This window comes from Prinia subflava, chromosome 10 (genome assembly GCF_021018805.1).
Source record: "Prinia subflava isolate CZ2003 ecotype Zambia chromosome 10, Cam_Psub_1.2, whole genome shotgun sequence".
Taxonomy (NCBI): Eukaryota; Metazoa; Chordata; class Aves; order Passeriformes; family Cisticolidae; genus Prinia; species Prinia subflava.
The window spans coordinates 23,911,754-23,927,963 of NC_086256.1; the positions used below are offsets into that span (position 1 = coordinate 23,911,754).

Consider the following 16,210-nt stretch of genomic DNA (forward strand, 5'->3'; position numbering starts at 1 on the left):
AAGCAGTCACATCCCATAATCCTGCTGTGAGGAAGCAGGATGGTATTGGTGCACCACAAAGCTGATTTCACCTAATTCCTTATCAAAACTGCTTCTCGTTCTGCTTGGATTCCTTGTGAGTTCCTGTGGCAGGGTTCCAGCCAAGCACTGGATCTAGCTGTGCTGAAAAAGCCCTTCCAGGGATGGTGATGGTGGTGTCATAAATAGGAAGGGCTCAGATGTTACCACACAGCAGAGTAAGGAGATGAGGGAGGGTTGCATTACAGAAAGCTGCCTATCAGAAAGCAAAGTGAAATGATTTCTGGGCAGAATGTCCTGAGTTATTTTTGGTTTTAAGCTTAACAGCATTTTTGGTAAACCTGAGCACTTAGACTTTGCTTCTCTTTTATCCAAGGGGAAGTGAGAGAAAAAAGATTAAGGAAAACATAAAATTTTTAGTTTTTATTTCAGCATCTTTTAAAACTTGTCATAAAACCCCAGAATGGTTTGGGTTGGGAGGGACCCCATCTCGTTCTACCCACTGCCATGGGAGGGACATCTTCCACTAGCTCAGATTGCTCCAAGCCCCTTCCAACCTGGCCTTGAACAGAAACTGGTTGCTCTTGATGAACTATAATGTTTTTGTCCTTGCTCTTTTTTAGCTTCAGGCTCTCACAATGACTTTCTGGATTTAGCCTATGGAGTTTTGAGGATGTCAGCTTCACCTGGATGCAGTAAGGGGTTTTTATGAGCACTGACATATGTATTTAATGATTCACTGGAGATGAGAAAATAGTGGCTCTGTCATGTAATTTTTAATTATAAAACATACAACTGAAGAGAAACAAAGTCAAGAGAGGAGAATTCAGTTATTATTTCTGGGGCAGATGCTGTCCCGAGGATGTTTTTTGAAGTGATAAAGGCACCTTTAAATAGTCTGTTTAAAATATAATTGGCAAGTGCTCAGCTACAGTATTATAATTCAGTTGCAGAGAATTTGCATATAACATGGGGATGGAAAAGTACAACAATAGTGACTGAAGGATTTAGGCTGTTTTGGTGCATATTGCTCTGGACACTGATTTTCCTGAGCTTGGGTTTATCAGTTTGCTGGCAGTGGTTGATTTACAAGTGCTATAAATGACACCAGCATTTACAGTTGTGAAGTTTTGAGTAAAATGCTGTTCTAGGGAACTGGACTCAGTTAAATGGTTTTTCTTAGAAATAACATTGAATTAGCTTCCAGCTACGGGCTCCTTGCACAGCCGTGACCATCCCAGGCAGGGTTTGGGGAGGAGGTGTGCAGTCTGCAGGACCTTGCACAGGCACTGGTTTATACCTGGGGCCCTGTACCTGCACTGTTTCAAAGCTGGGTTTGTGTGGTGCCACCACATTACACAATTGGCTCTCCTATTTTCCTTTTTTTTTCCATCTTCTTTTTAATATCCAATTTAATGTTTTTTGAATTTAGTCTCAGTATTGCCTTCTTAACATAATAAAAGTGTATCTAAGAGACAGTCTGATTCAGCCTTCATAACCTTCTCTTCTTCTAATTTTAAAAAGGACCTCCTCACACTGGACCCTAAAAGGGGGAGGGAAAGCCCATAAAGATATTGCAGAATTGACACTCAGGAAAGCAGCTGCTATATTCATGTGCAGAAAGCTAAATGTGGGAGTTAAGGGGTCTTTGAGCTCAGCAGTGTCCAGCTGCTGGATGGCTGCCTTTTAACATGGGATGCAGCTGTGTCCAAGTGCCTCTGTCATGGGGAATCACAGATCCTGCACAGTGGGATGGTCCTGCTGGACCTGGGGACTTCAAGTTACTGCAGTTAGTCCTTGCTGGACACAAGGAGGAAAAAAACAAAACAAAAGAAGGAACAAAATATAAATGGAATTTAAGTGTTACTCCGTCACTTTCCAAATTAATAAACATGACAGGGTTAAAAAAACTTTAGAGACAAGTCCCTGGGAAGACCATAAAACCTTTACAGCCTTTTAGAGAGGCTTTCAAAAATTCTGAACTGATGGCTGTGCTGTTGAATCATAGAATCCCAGAACAGTTTGTGTTGGAATGGACCTTAAAGCTCATCTCATTCCATGCCCTGCCCTGGGCAGGGACACCTTCCTGTAGAGACCAGATTGCTCAGAACCCCATCCAGCCTGGCCTTGGACACTTGGGTATAAGCACCTTTGAAATGTGATGGTTTCCATGTAGTTTCTGCCCACATTATCAGCAGGCCAAAGTACATAAAGTTTGAAGGCTGTTGAAGGTGTTAGCAATTCTTTGTGGCTGTGTGGGTATTTCACATGTTCCTTGGCCCCTTACCTAGTGACACTGTGTAATAACTAAGGCTCTGATGTGTGGAGATTGAATTGGAAAAGGAGCATTTGAACATTTGATTAATGAAGTAATTGTAAGGAGAATCCTTATGGGCAGAAGGAGAAGGAGTCAGCTCCTAGAGGGTCAGCTCAATTAATCCCCAGGAAAAAGGAGATCCGCTTGGAGTACAGTGGAAGAAAGAACTTGGAAAATACTTTTGAGACAGTGTTGTCCTCGAGATGATGAAAACAGTATGGTGGCTGGAATTTTCACTTGTCTATGGATGTTGTCCTCTGCTCTCAGATGTGAGTGAGGGTCCTAGTGAGGGCCAGCCTGGGGGATGCATTTACACTCTCAGAGCCAGTCCCTGCTCAGTCCCTACTCAAGGCCAGCCAAACAGACTGTGCACTCACATTGTCCTTGCTTTTCAGTCTTTTGCAATCCATATTTCTGATTTCTTCAAGGGCCTTGTATTATTTTGTCCCACTCTCACAATTTGAACAGTGTTACATCAACTCTTCTTCCCATCAGTTTTCTCTTCATGAGAAACCTGCACAGGAATATCTGCAGAGCTTTAGCGTGTTTGGATGCCTGCTCTGGCCTATTTTGACCTGTGTTTTCCACATGAATTACGATCCTGTAGCCATTTGTATTGTTCTGAAGTACAATTATTTTAAAAAATCCTGTTACATTTCAATTCCTACTGATTGTATTCAATAGTCTTTGGAAGCCTTTTCAATTATTTGTAATACATTTTTTTCTCTGCTCCTACACCTGAGAATGTGTATTTTTTTTCCCTGCTCTTATGGGTTTTCTGCTTGCTTTGACTGCTGTCAGGCTGTTTCCCCCTTTTCTATTCATGTGTTGATTTGGCAGGAAAATGCCAGTGTGGTCTGGCCAGACGGCTGTGAGGGGGCGTGGGAGAACGCTCCATTTGTCCTGTGCTTTCAGGATTATTTCCTCCAGCCTGCCCCCTGCTCAGTGATAAACCTTGCACAACTGCAGGACCACAAGCCAGCAGTTCATCTCCCTGCATCCAGAAGCTTCCCACAGCTGGACTGACATGTGAGCCCCTGCTCCTCAGTGGGTTACAGTCCGTGTGCTGCCTAAAGGGAGTTGGAAGCAGGACTCAAAATAGTTTTGGGTGGTTCCTGGCTGCCAGGTCAACTCCACTTTCAGTTTTTGGTGGTGGACAGCACAGATAAGTTCATACCCTTCACTGTTCCAGCAGAGATGTGAAGGCACACACACACTTTGCAAGGATGACTTACATCATTTAGTGTCTTCTGCAGTCCCTGCATCCGTGCTGTGCATGCAGGAAGCATTGGCGTGGTGTTTGCATGCATTGGTGCTGAATCTAACCCAATATCTAACAGACCTTTCCAAAAGGATGCTGTGTCCCTTTGCTTCAGGTCTGCAAGGGTTTTGCTGAGCTGGGATTCATGGGTAAGGTGTAAATGCTCTCAGGGTGGTTCTTAAACATCTTTATGTACCTAAAATTGCTTCATCATTAGTATGGTATCATCTGCATGGTATTTGGTTTAAATCAATTCAAGTGGTATCCAGGAAAAGTTTACCTCATGAAACAGAAAGTTGTGCTTTATACACAATAGGTTTTAAATGGTGGTTTTTGAGTTCAAACAGGTGCTTAAACTGTGGGTCAAAGCTGAAGAGCACTCTACAACTGTATGAAATGGAGAATAGAACCCAACTCTCCACACACATACAATTATCGTAGTCACTGTTGGGAAATGTAACATTAAGTCAAAATATAGAGACAGGATGCTACCAGCTGGAATAAGATGCAGGAAGTTGAAAAAAAGGCTGAAGGTGGTTTCTGTGTTTTAAATCCTAATGAGGTCTGTTGCTGACTTGGCTGCTCCCTGTCATCAGTGGGAGGAGAGATCTGCAGCCCTCCCTGCTCCTGTGCCACTGATCCAGCTCTGCCCTGGCTTGCTTGTGTTTGAGTTATAACTCTGTTAACATGAACTGAAAATACTGCAATTGGTTTTGGCTAGTCTGCTGCTCATTTGTTTATTTCATAGGCTGAAACATGGTTTAGATGTTATTTTGTGAATATCTAGGCTTGGTTATGGATGTATCCATTCAACATCTCACCATGGAACTGGAACTGATGATGTTCTAAGACTTTTCTTAAATTTAAAAAACAAGAGGGAGAAAGCTGCTGCCCAAAGCTGGGACTGGAGTAAACTCCTAAATCTATGTTGAAGGAAATGTTTTTGCCTCCATCAGGGATTTCCAGAAGCTCCCATGTCTGAGTACTGCATGGGGTGGGGGGATGAAAGTAGGGAGTGCATCACAGCAGGTTTTACATGAGCAGAACCCGATTCCTCTCTCACCTGTGTTTTTCCAGCTCCCTGTTGTGTGCTGGAAGTTTCTGAAGCTCTGCTGCTCAGAGCACAGCCTGCTTTCTTGGCTCCCCTCCCAGCTGGGGATTCTCTGGGATAATCAGATCATGGGGATAGGGCATGAGATTGAATAGTATACGGGCACAGGGCTCTTGGATCAAACCATACCACCACAAGCATTCAGGTACAATGACCTTCAGCACCAAAAATCCTGTGTTCTCCTCCTTGATGCTGAGGAGTTATCCTGCAAAGCAGAAGGGAGCAGTCAGCAGTGTCATTTTGGGAACACAAATTGCAGTGTGCATCCCTTGTGTTCCTGCTTGTGTCATTTCCATGGGACTACAGTTAGGAAATCTTAAAAAAAACCCTAGTAGAAATACTGAACCCTGTGCAGTTGTTCAGAGGAGCTAGGAGTGAAGTGAGCTGCTTTGTTAGCTCTTATCCTGAATTTTACCTGCTGATTTTTAGCAAGACTGCAGCTTCTGGTTAAGCCATGGAGGAGGCAGATGTGCATGGAATGAGTGCCTGTGCTGGAACCACTCCTCAGCAGCCTGAATGAGTCACCTCCTGTGGTTTTGAGGAGCATCTCTGCACTTATTCTGTCATTTAAGTGTTATCAGGTTAGTGAAGAAAGATTTCTCATTTCTCTAGCTCATCTGCAAAAAGAGGAGGCCCCTTGAAACTGCTGCATCCCCTAACTGCGCAGCAGCAGCAGACGTGCATATGGCAAATGTTTCCTTGCTGACACATTAGCAGCAGGTCCCCAGCATCTCAGCCCCTTGGCTGCTGCATAGCTCAGTTGTACTGTGTTAAGTTTATCCTCAGTGGCACATAAAGTAGCTCTTGCTGTAGCTCTTTGGATGAAAAATGCCTTGGAAGCAAGATGGGGGCGGGTTGCGGGTTCTGTGCAGATGCAGAGACATCCTGGGACACCCAGCCACCCCTCTCGAGCTTGGAGCTGCATTCCTCTTCCTCTGTGGGCAGGAATTTAGCCCAAACATGCTGTTTGGTCAGGCTTACCAGAATGCAAGGAAAGGTCTCCAGGTGGAAGCTGGAAGCTCACAGTGATGCATAACTGGAGAGTGTATACTCAAGGCAATGTCAGAGCGGTTTCCTGAGGTGGGGTAATTCTGTGCTGGATTTTTGAGGAGAGGTAGATTGCTGCTGTGTATGTATTCATCATTCATTGATGGAGCTGGAGGTGGAGGGAGATGCTGGGGTCTGTCATCTCATTTGTGGATATTTTTAAGGCTTTTCTAGGAAATAATCAGTCAACTGACTGCAGGACTTCTTGTTTTCGAACTGTTATGATAAATCAATGGGTCTAAAGGGAGGTGAGACCCTGCAAATGTGCAATTACAGATAATTGCATTAGGGCCCATCTCAGTGTGGTTATTTCTACCTTCATAGTGACACACAAGAAAGATTAAGAAATAGTTTGGGAAGGAAATCAAAGTGTGAAAAAACAGAAAATGAAGATGAGACATTCAAGTCTTAATATTCTGGGTCTTACTAGTGGGTGGTATTAGATCCCTGATACTTTTCCTGTTGAAATAAAGAAGTATGTGCTTCACATTTTTAGGAGAGTTGTTAAACCACTGCTTTTTCTGGGAGAAGGACAGTCCTTAAAAGAGCTCATCTCCAGGCCAGAGTCAGTGCTGACACTGGAGATGCATCCCCCAGCCCTGGTGGGAAGAGGAGGGGAGTTCAGGAGAACAAGGCTGTTTTTTCAGTGTGGTAATTACCCTTCAGAGTTTTCCTCCAAAGCAGTGGGTCTTGTTGATGAAGTGGCTGCAGCTTCTACATCAATTATTTTAGTTCTGATTTGACACGATGGTGGTGACTGCCTAGGTGTAATGGTTGCATCTTTAAATTATTTTGTTAAGGCAGAGCAAGGGGAGTGAGCCTTCAGAAGATGATGCTCAGACCTGTGCTTAGAGCTACAAAATCTTGTATAATTCTCTGTTCCTGTAACTCAGGGCCTTTTACGGTGTCCTGCTCAGTAAAGCACATCTTACTCTTAAACCATGAAGACAGAAATAAAATTAAGTAGGAGAGCTTATTGCTTGCTTTTTTTGAACTTTAGAGGTGTTTGAGCTACCTTGCAGTTACAGTAATTGCTGGAGATTGTTCGTAGATACACAAGAAAGTCATGTACTGAGAATTGAACCTGGCTTTTCTGTAGTCCTGTCAAGTGTCTCACATCACATCAGCCCGAGGTGCACCAGCACTGCATTTTCAGAATCCCTTTGGAAATAAATCACAAAACAATCTTTGGTTCATGAAACTGGAGGTTCAGGAAGTGACCTCAAGCCACCTAAAGTCAGTGGAAAAGTCTTGTTGCTTTTAATCAGAGCCCTCATGGTGGTTGCTGGTGGGTTTTTAGTTGTCTGGTGTTGACTGTAGTCAACAGGGTGACTACAGGGTGGGGTAAGGTAATGGCTTCAAACTGCCAGAGGGCAGGGTTAGATGGCATATTGGGAAGAAATTCCTCCCTGTGAGGGTGGGGAGGCCCTGGCACAGGATGCCCAGAGAAGCTGTGGTTGCCCCTGGATCCCTGGAAGTGTCCAAGACCAGGCTGGACAAGGCTTGGAGCACCCTGGGACAGTGGAAGATATCTGTCATGGCAGGGGTAGGATGATACAGGCTTTAGGCCCTTCCAACCTAAACCATTCCATGATTATGTGAATATCTCTCTGTCACGTGCTACTAATAACCACAGCAATCTCTGCTGTAGTAGCAAGAAATATTTAGGTGTTCTCTACATGTTGTCATATAATCCTATTTTTTATGAACAATTCTTCTTTTTTCTGAGAAGTAATAAGGATAAATGTCCTGAATCTTTGGAAATCTGGTTGAGTAGTACCTGCTTCTATGTTAAAGACAATCTCTGGTACCACCACTGGTTTGGAAGAGGTTGTGCAGATGAAATATGTTTGAAAAGTTTGGAGTCTCACCTGAAACAGGTCATCTCTGTGTGCAGGCTAAAACAAATATTGTATAGTGTTGCCAGCCAATTAAATCTCATCTATCTTCAAAATTTTGTCGATTAATTCTTATAGAAAGAGGGGAGGAAAGTAATTAAATATCAGAACTGTGTTCTATAATGGGGGCGGTAATCTTTGTATCACTACTCCTAAAGTATTTGAGGGTAAAAGAAATTCAGAATGAAATGTAATTAATTTTCATTGGAAACACCAAAAATGGTAAGTTGTATGACTGACATCTCATGTTCTGCTGGGCTTTTCACACTGCTGTTACTTTAATTCCACCCTGTGTGAATGAAGAGGATGATTGCAGTGCAATTCCCTTTCCCTTCCATATCTGTATTTTACTCTGTGATGTTTGAAATCTTTTTCCATGGATTTACTGATGATATTTCTCCATAAGAGTTTGAGGAAGAGAAGATGCTTCTGGGAAGTATCATGTTGCTGTTGAGAGCTTTTTTATTTGGAAATCAGTTGTTGCTTTAATATATCAAAATCCCAGGTATTGGATCAGCAGAAATCCTGACTGCAAGCGAACAAAAAGAAAATCAGCTAATTTTGCTCATGAAAAAGGTTATCTAAGCCTCAGAGAAAAGGCTGTCCTGTGTTAAGCTGATGATGATATGAATTAGTAGAATTTACTCAAAGCAGGCTTCCCTTGCTGAGAAAAACTAGGTAGATGATCTCTGTAATGCTGGGTGTTTTTAGCTGTTAAGTTGCAGTATCTCTGTTTTCTCTTGGAAGAGGGATTTGTGCTGAGTGCAGCTTCCCAGGAGAGGACACAGGCCCACGGGCCCGGGCAGCTGGGCTGGTTTTGTGTCAGTGCTGGTTTAGTGTAAAGCCATGGAGTGGCACGGGGCGGTGGCGTGGTTTCGCGCAGCTGTAGGACGTTCCACTGGCAAAGTGTCCCAGCATGAGGCAGTGACACGGCTTTGTGTGACAGCTGGACGCTCTGCCAGCAAAATGTCCTGGCACAGAGTGGCGATGCGGTTTTGCGTGGCTGCAGAATGTTCCGCTGGCAAGGAGTCCCGGCACAGGGTGGCTTTATGGCGCTGTGCTGGCGCTGTGGCACGACACAGCTGTCTTGCCTGTTCTCTCCTGCGTGCCTCCCACTGCCTTGCCCAGTGCCCTGTCCTTGCTGCATACCTCGGTGGGAGCTGCCTGCACTGTCCCCACTGCTATCCTTGTATCACGCTCAGTTCATGCGACAACAGCCGAAGTTTGTTGTTGGGCCACCCCCTTTATAGGGGCTTCAATTTCCTGTGCTTACACCTGATTGGTTGGGTCTTAGCTCCGCCCAGCTCACTGGCCAATGATATGGGTGCATTCATTCATGGTGCAATGGGATTGGCTGGGATCCCCTGTTTGAATTTGAATCTGACTTATCATTATCTTACCTGGGGGCTCGTTTACTTTTATTCTCTAATGAGCTTAGGCCGGTTGAGTCAGTGTCTTTAGGGCCCAGTCTATCTGTGCAGCTCACAGACCAGCTGTACCTGTCACACCTCTCATTCTGCTGTTCATTTAGCAAGTCAGTGGATTAGTTTTCAATATAACTGCACTATTCATGACTATTTGAATAATTTGAAGAAGGAGAAAGAAACCTTATATGAACATTCTTTTTAAAATTTTTTTTCCTTCCCTCCTTAGGCCATTGGTGCGCTTCAAAGGTAAAAGTGATGGTTTTTTGCTCAAAAAATGCCTTGTGGCTGTTAAATGAAACCCCAAAAGCTGTCTTCTGTGGTGGAGGTAGCTGAGAAAGAGAGATGTCACAGTAGAGAAGTCCCAGATGCAAACTACCAGCAGCCCTTGTGCAGGATGAATTCGGAATTCATTTCTGCTTTCTTCTTTTTGGGAAAAAAAAATGAAGTGAAAATCAAGCAGGCCTATTTGTTATCAGAAATAAATGTAATTAATAGCAGTAAGTTAAATCCTCTAGTTCTGCCTGGAACAGGTTGTTTCATAGGCAAAACCAGTGTGTTTTTTCATTTTAAGTTAGGGGTTTTTCATGGTTGCATGAAACTCATTGCTTTGATCTCTTAAGCATTGTGAAATTTTAACCTGATTTCCTGGGTGGTCAACATGGAAAGAAACTTGTAGATGTATCTGCAGCCTGAAGATAATGAAATATCAGTTATCTCAATGCAATAAAGATGAAAACAAATACACCTGTTGTAATAGAAGAATTAACATGCGTTTGTTGTAAAACACTGGAAGTCCTCCATTTGTAGGAAGTGTTTGTGGAAGCAAAATGTGTTTTGTCAAGGATGCAGCCTTTGACCCTCAGAAATAAGAGGTGAGGGCATAATGAGAAGATTAATGAAGTGTTGAAAGAGTTGGTAAAAGAAAAAACACATCATAGATATTGCTCAGAAGAAAGAAAAAAGGAATTTCCTAACGTTTCCAAAGGTATTTTCTATTCTAAGAGCTGAGCTCTCCCGTTTTTAGCTCAGAAGAAACCTGGGGTACAAAGTACAGCATCTGAGAGTGTAGTTTTCTTTTGACCCGCATGTAAGATGTTAATCCTCAACCTGCTGCATTTCATTTGGGGGTGGTGTAGACACTTTTGATCTGCCTGAGAGATTTTTCTCACTAGCATTTTGCAGATTGGAGCCTGCAAATTGCCTCTCAAATCTTGATAATTAGTGATAGTGGGTGGTGAACATGAACTGCAAATGGTTTGAGGTTTTCTTCTTTTTATTTTTGGCTTCTGAAAATCTGTGTGCCCCAAAATGCTGTGGAAGACAAAAGGGAAAATTACGTTTGTGCACAAGAGAGGGAGGAGGAGGAGCGGATGTGTTGTTCTGCTGCCGTGTGGAGTGCTGTGTTTCACATCCCCAAAGCTTTGCCAGGCATCCCACAGAGGGAGGACCAACACCTCTCTTCTGAGTGATTCCCAAACCTCATCCCTGAGGGCTCCAGTCCTCAGGCAGGGGAGGTTTCCTGAGGCTGGGGAGCACTGTGCTGCCCTGTACCTCGGATTTCATCCCCTGTGAAATTAAGGCTGCTTTCCTCCTGCTCTGTTCTTTGTATTAAATCCTCAACTATCCCTAGGTTGTGTTTAGCTGTGTCTCACAGCACTATGTTAACAGCAGTCCAAGGAACGTGCCTGGAAGTGTGTGTTAGACTCACCTTGGAGGTCATTTTTCAGTAGCTTTCTCAGCCCACTTTATTGGCACCAGGATAAGTTTGCCTCCATAACCCAGCTATTAATTGTATGTTTTTTTCAGGCGCTGCTGTGATTGCTGTTCTTTAACGTAAAAGGTGAAACTTGCAGTTCTTGTATCCCCATCTATTTCCTTTAATCACAGCATGCCTTCAAATGAGACCATATTTTTAGAAGTTGATGTGTGCTACCAAAATGCTGCAGGAGATATTTGACCGTGGATATTTTCTCCTTTTCTCCCCCAAAGAGCTTTATCCTTCTGCATTCCTGTTCTGTATCTCTTTACTCCTGATGGTTCCTGCATCTCAATGATCCTGGAACCATCACCATCCTGGGCACTAATCAATAATTAAGTATTTTGCAATTTGTTGTGCTGCATGTTGGCTGAATAAGGCTTCACAAAAAAATCTCCTTCCTAAACCCAACCCACTACTCCTTTGTGAAATACATTTGGGTTTTATTACTAAGCAGCTGTTTTCCCTTTTGTAAATGGTCCCTGCTGAGAGACAGAAAAAGAAACAGGAAAAATAATTGAAGACGGCAGGAGCATAATTCATTCAACAGGTACTTCTGCGCCTGCAGTTCTGCTGCTCAGAGGTGCTGAGCTGTGGTAGGCAGTAGTTCCCCCACAACCTTCTCCTGCCCAGGTCTCACCCAAACATCTCCACATCCTTTCCAGGGTTACATCAAGCCTTGCCTTGCTCATTTTCCTGTAGCTGGCCACACCCTTGTCCCTGGAGTAATACTACTGGTTGTATTTTAAATCAGAAGTCAGTGTTTTCAGCTCTGTCTACCTGGAAGCTCATGCTTTTCTCTGAAATCTGAAGCAAGGCCTCTGTTGGTCATGTTTACCCCCTCATTTGTTCCACCTGGTCTATTAAAAGTTCTTGTCTTTAACCAAATTTATTTCCTCTGGGAAAATAAGTCCCCATTTCATTTCCAGTCCAGGTAGCAGTTCTTTTTCCCATTCTACTGTTTCTCTTCCATCTCCCACACCCCTGTGTGTCTTTACCTATCTCCAAGCACAGCATGGCTGATGCTTTAAAATCCCTTTGGAGTCTTGTTTCCCTCCAGCAGTGAGATGAAGATCTTAGTGCAGGCTGCCACTTGGACACATGAGAGAGTGAACTGTCAGCTGTAACCCTCCCTGAACTGCAAAAACTGAGGAACTTCCCTGGCTTTATATGACTTTTCCTGTAAAATCTAGGTTTTCCTGGGTGGGGATAGGGGGTGAGGAAGTTATGTAACCGTATAGGGTTAACAAAATAGCTCCAGAGGGATGTGCTCCCTCCCTTCCACTAACAGTGTCAATGCCTGGGGTAAGTTGCCCACAACCCTGGCTTCCCCATCTCTGGAAGTGTCCAAGGCCAGGCTGGATGGGGCTTGGAGGAGCCTGGGCTAGTGCATGGTGCCCCTGCCCTTGGCAGAGGTTGCAATGAGATGAGCTTAAAGGCCCTCCCAACCCAAGCTTTTCTGTGATCCTATAAAATCCTGAGTTTTGGGGTTTTGGGGTGAGTAATTTGCTGTGGCTAAGGGGGAAGAGAAGGATGGGGCAGAGAGAAACTCAGGCTCAGGTATGCATGTACAGGAGAAGGGAAAAAGGAGTAGAGCATGCTGGGAGATGTACTGAACACAACACTGAGCAGGAGGGGTGGCTGCTGGGAACAGGGAATAGCAGATAAACGTTGTATGTTCTGGAACGCCCTCGCCAAGTGGAGAGAAGCAGAGCTCTGTGCAGAGAAGGGGGAAGCTGGCTGTGAGTAGGAGTTAGAGGTGGTTCTGCATCCAGAGTCCTTCCCCTTGCTTGGTGAAAGCCACGGTCTGCCGTAGCAGAAACACAATAACTGAGCCCAGCTGCCACGTCCTCGTGTCTTTGGCTTTGGGGATGGGCAGGAAAATCCCTCTGGAGGCAGGAGCAGAACCCTCCTAGATCATGTGCTGCTGTGTCACTGAGCTGCCCTGGCAGGGGGCAGGTGTGCTGCCAGTGCTGAGTGCTCAGGGAAAGGAAAGTCACAATTTCCCGTGAGGATTTCTGCTGGAATGGATACTGCTGTGTCATAGAATGCACTGGGTTGGAAGGGACCTTAAAGATCACCTCGCTCCAGCTCTCCCTATCCTAGGTAAGAGTGCTTGTCTGATGTTACACATAAACTGTGGTCAGCGTGGAGCAAAATGAGCCAGCCTTGTAAAGTACATGCTCAGAAGTAATGGATTAAGAAATTGTGTGTATGATCTTATGCTATAGCTGAACTAAAGGGGGAGTTTCTCACTTTCCTTTCTTCTGAAAAGTTTGGCTGGTGGAAAGGCAAACCAGGTCATCTCACCAAACTTTGAGGTAGCTTTTGTTCCAGTGCAGAACCATTTAGCAATAAACAGTTTGTGAATTTGAATTTCTTTTTAACCTAAAATATTACAGTTCTGGATTTGATTTTTCCTTTCCCTTTTGTTTTATGTGACATCTGGACTGTTTAGGGAGTGTTATTCCATCTTAAAATGGGGAGAGTTGTCTTTTTGAGCAGTGGAGGTTTTATGGATTAAGTAGGATAATGAACATGTAGAGAAAAGATAATACAGCTGCCTATCGCCTTTCACATCTGGCAACATAAGATGTTTAATTGATTTAGAGGGGTTATTTTGTCCGAACACTTGCAATTAGCAGCTCTTAATCAGTAAAACGCTTTGTAAGAAATCTGGCTTGATGGGTAGATTGGTAAAAGGAGCAGGAGGAGCAGATATTGACAATTTCTTATCTCTTCTCCCAAAACCCTCTGCGTTCTGTGAGAATAGCTGGCTGGGTGGGAAACAGATCTGCATGTTGCTTTCTTCAAGCCATGGATTAAAGAATCAGGCTGGAAGAGGCTTTGAGTTCAACTGCTGTGCTCTGTCCCAGGGCAGGGTGGAGGTACCTTTATCATGACTGCCTGTACTGGATGTTATGGAATATGATTTTAGCAGCCTCAGGCCACAGAGGCTGTGCCCTTGTGCTCCTCCTCACAAACTCCTCTTTTTATTTGCTTGAAGCTCGCCATGTAGAGGGTACCTTGTGTGAATGTTTTCCTCTCTCTTTGGCCGTGTTTAGGTGAAAGGGACTTGAGAGCCGAGCGGGAAGGTGGATTATCTCTGCAAGGATGAGCGGGCGTTGCTAGAGATGATCTGTGGTTCGGTCCAGCTGGAGCTGTCTGAATGAAGCTATGGGCTGTGCCTCCGCCAAGCATGTGTCTACTGTTCAAAATGAAGAGGAAACTCAGAAGGGCAAGAACTACCAGAACGGAGATGTGTTTGGGGGTGAGTGTTGCAGGATTGGCTTTCTCCCAGCACCATGAATGTTCTGGAAGGTGTATGAGGGAGTCTTAACCTTTCACGAAATATAAAGCAAAATGCGTGTCAAAATATACCACAATGACAGAGCAGTTGGCCCATCCAGGGGAGGGTACCGTGACACATGAAACAGAGGTGAATCCTTAAGTGAAAAAATAACATTTTAAGTGATGTATAGTACTACACTGTCTTTACCTCCACAAATCCTGGAATAGTTCAAAGATAACGAGTTGCACGACCCCTCATGTATTTATATATGTGTGTCTCTGTTATATGTTTGTCATTGGGTACCAACACAGTTGACTAATTTCCTAAAAATAAAAATCTGTTTGGTAAGAAAAGTAATTCCCCAGTTCTGTTGCCCTGTAAAGCAATAAAATGTTAGTTCTGAAATCCTGTAGCAAACAGGGTTTGAAGGTACAATGAAGCTAGAAGTGGAGGGATTTCGTGGTACTGGGAAGCTGGGAATGTGGGCTGAAAACATGTTTCACTGTGAAGACTGGTCTGTGATCCAGCTATTGTGCATCAGGAGAGGTAAAGTGATAGATAAAATCTTAGATAGCTTCATGGGTTTTTTTTTTCCCCAGATTCTGTTAAGTATACATGAAGTGTTTTTTAGATAAAGATGTAAATCTTTAAATAAAGATTTTTAAATGTCAGGGATTATCTGAAAGTTCAGAAATGAAATTTCTAGATCTGCCTGGATGCCTGTCTGAAAGTTAAGTCAACTGTGAATAAGCTGCCTTGGTACTGTTATTCCTAAAACAGATGCCTTGGTACTGAGCACATCAAACCTCCCTGGTGTTTTTTCCAGCATTTCTGAGGGTTAGTTTGCTCTCCCAGTGGATGCCAGAGTAAGTATTCCCAGAGATGTTACCTGAAGAGAAAGTAGTTGTTGAACAAACTTAAGGAATGTTCAGTGCTCCATCTCATCCCTGGGAGATGCTGGGTTTGGAACTGTGAGCTCAGTACATTGCTTTTGTTTAAAATAGGCTTTTAAGTGCTGTCATAAACAGAAAGTTCTATCAATTTCCAAAGGGAATTTGAGTTTAGATTTTAGCTTATGCTTAGTGAGGGAGCAATTTTTGGCAAAATGTGAGTCTCAGTCTTTTTTTTTTTTTTTTTTTTTTTTTTTTTTTTTTTTTTTAGTGTGGTTTAACCACATGCTGTGGGCCAAAGACCCTAACTTTAACACAGGAAACTTAAAGTAGCTTCTGGAGTCAGAGGATCAAGAAGATTGAAGGGAATTTAAAAGCTCCCATTTATAGAGCTGGACTGGTGTCAGCAGTATCATTTAGCTATTCTGGGATCCATTTGAGGGCTGTTAATCGTTCTGTATTTTACTGTCAGGAGTCCTACCTGCTGTTAACCATTTTCTGGCCCATGCTTTAATTTGGGTGTGGGATTTGAGTCCATGACTGATTCCTTCTTAGCAGAGTTGGATTCTGACTTAACTCATTGAATGGTAACCACAGAAGTCACATTTTTCCCTTGCTGGTGAAAGACAGCTTCTAGGTCAGAACTGGGTGCATGAGGAGGTTGAGCTGGAGTTGTACAGATCATTCAGTGCCACCTCTGCCATGGGCAGGGACACCTTCCACTGTCCCAGGGTGCTCCAAGCCATGTCTGGCCTGGCTTTGGACACTTCCAGGGATCCAGGGGCAGCCACAGCTTCTCTGGGCACCCTGTGCCAGGTCCTGCACACCCTGATGCTTCCATTCTTATTTCTGGAAAGGGACAGAAGTGTGTCACCCAGCCAGTGGCCACAAGCAGAGTATCTGTGCTGCTGTAGGGATTGAAAGTTCCCTGTGGTGTGATGAGGCAGAGCTAAACCAAGGTGAGTGGTAGGGAAATGAGGAGCCAGGAGGTGATGGAAAGGGAATCAGAGGTTAGGTTTTGGGGAGGAGAATGCAAAGTAAAGGAAACAGAAGTCAGGTGGGGTTGGAAGGTGTCTGATGTGTCAGTAACAGCCTGAGAATATCAGTGAGCATGAACCACGCTGTGCATGGGCAGTGAGCACAGGCAGTGCTGGCAGCTGGGGACTGATGTGACATCAAGTGCCTGTGCACAG

The 16,210-nt window shown here is 44.0% G+C and overlaps 1 protein-coding gene across 1 annotated transcript in view; it reads left to right on the plus strand.

Moving 5' to 3' along the window:
- C10H1orf21 (chromosome 10 C1orf21 homolog) overlaps positions 1–16,210 on the plus strand; it is a 108,130-nt gene that overhangs the window by 31,399 nt on the left and 60,521 nt on the right. Inside the window, exon 2 of the mRNA XM_063407753.1 lies at positions 13,901–14,106. Within this exon, the coding sequence (XP_063263823.1) occupies positions 14,013–14,106 (94 nt within the window). The 5' untranslated portion in view covers positions 13,901–14,012. The remainder of the gene's footprint in view (positions 1–13,900; positions 14,107–16,210) is intronic.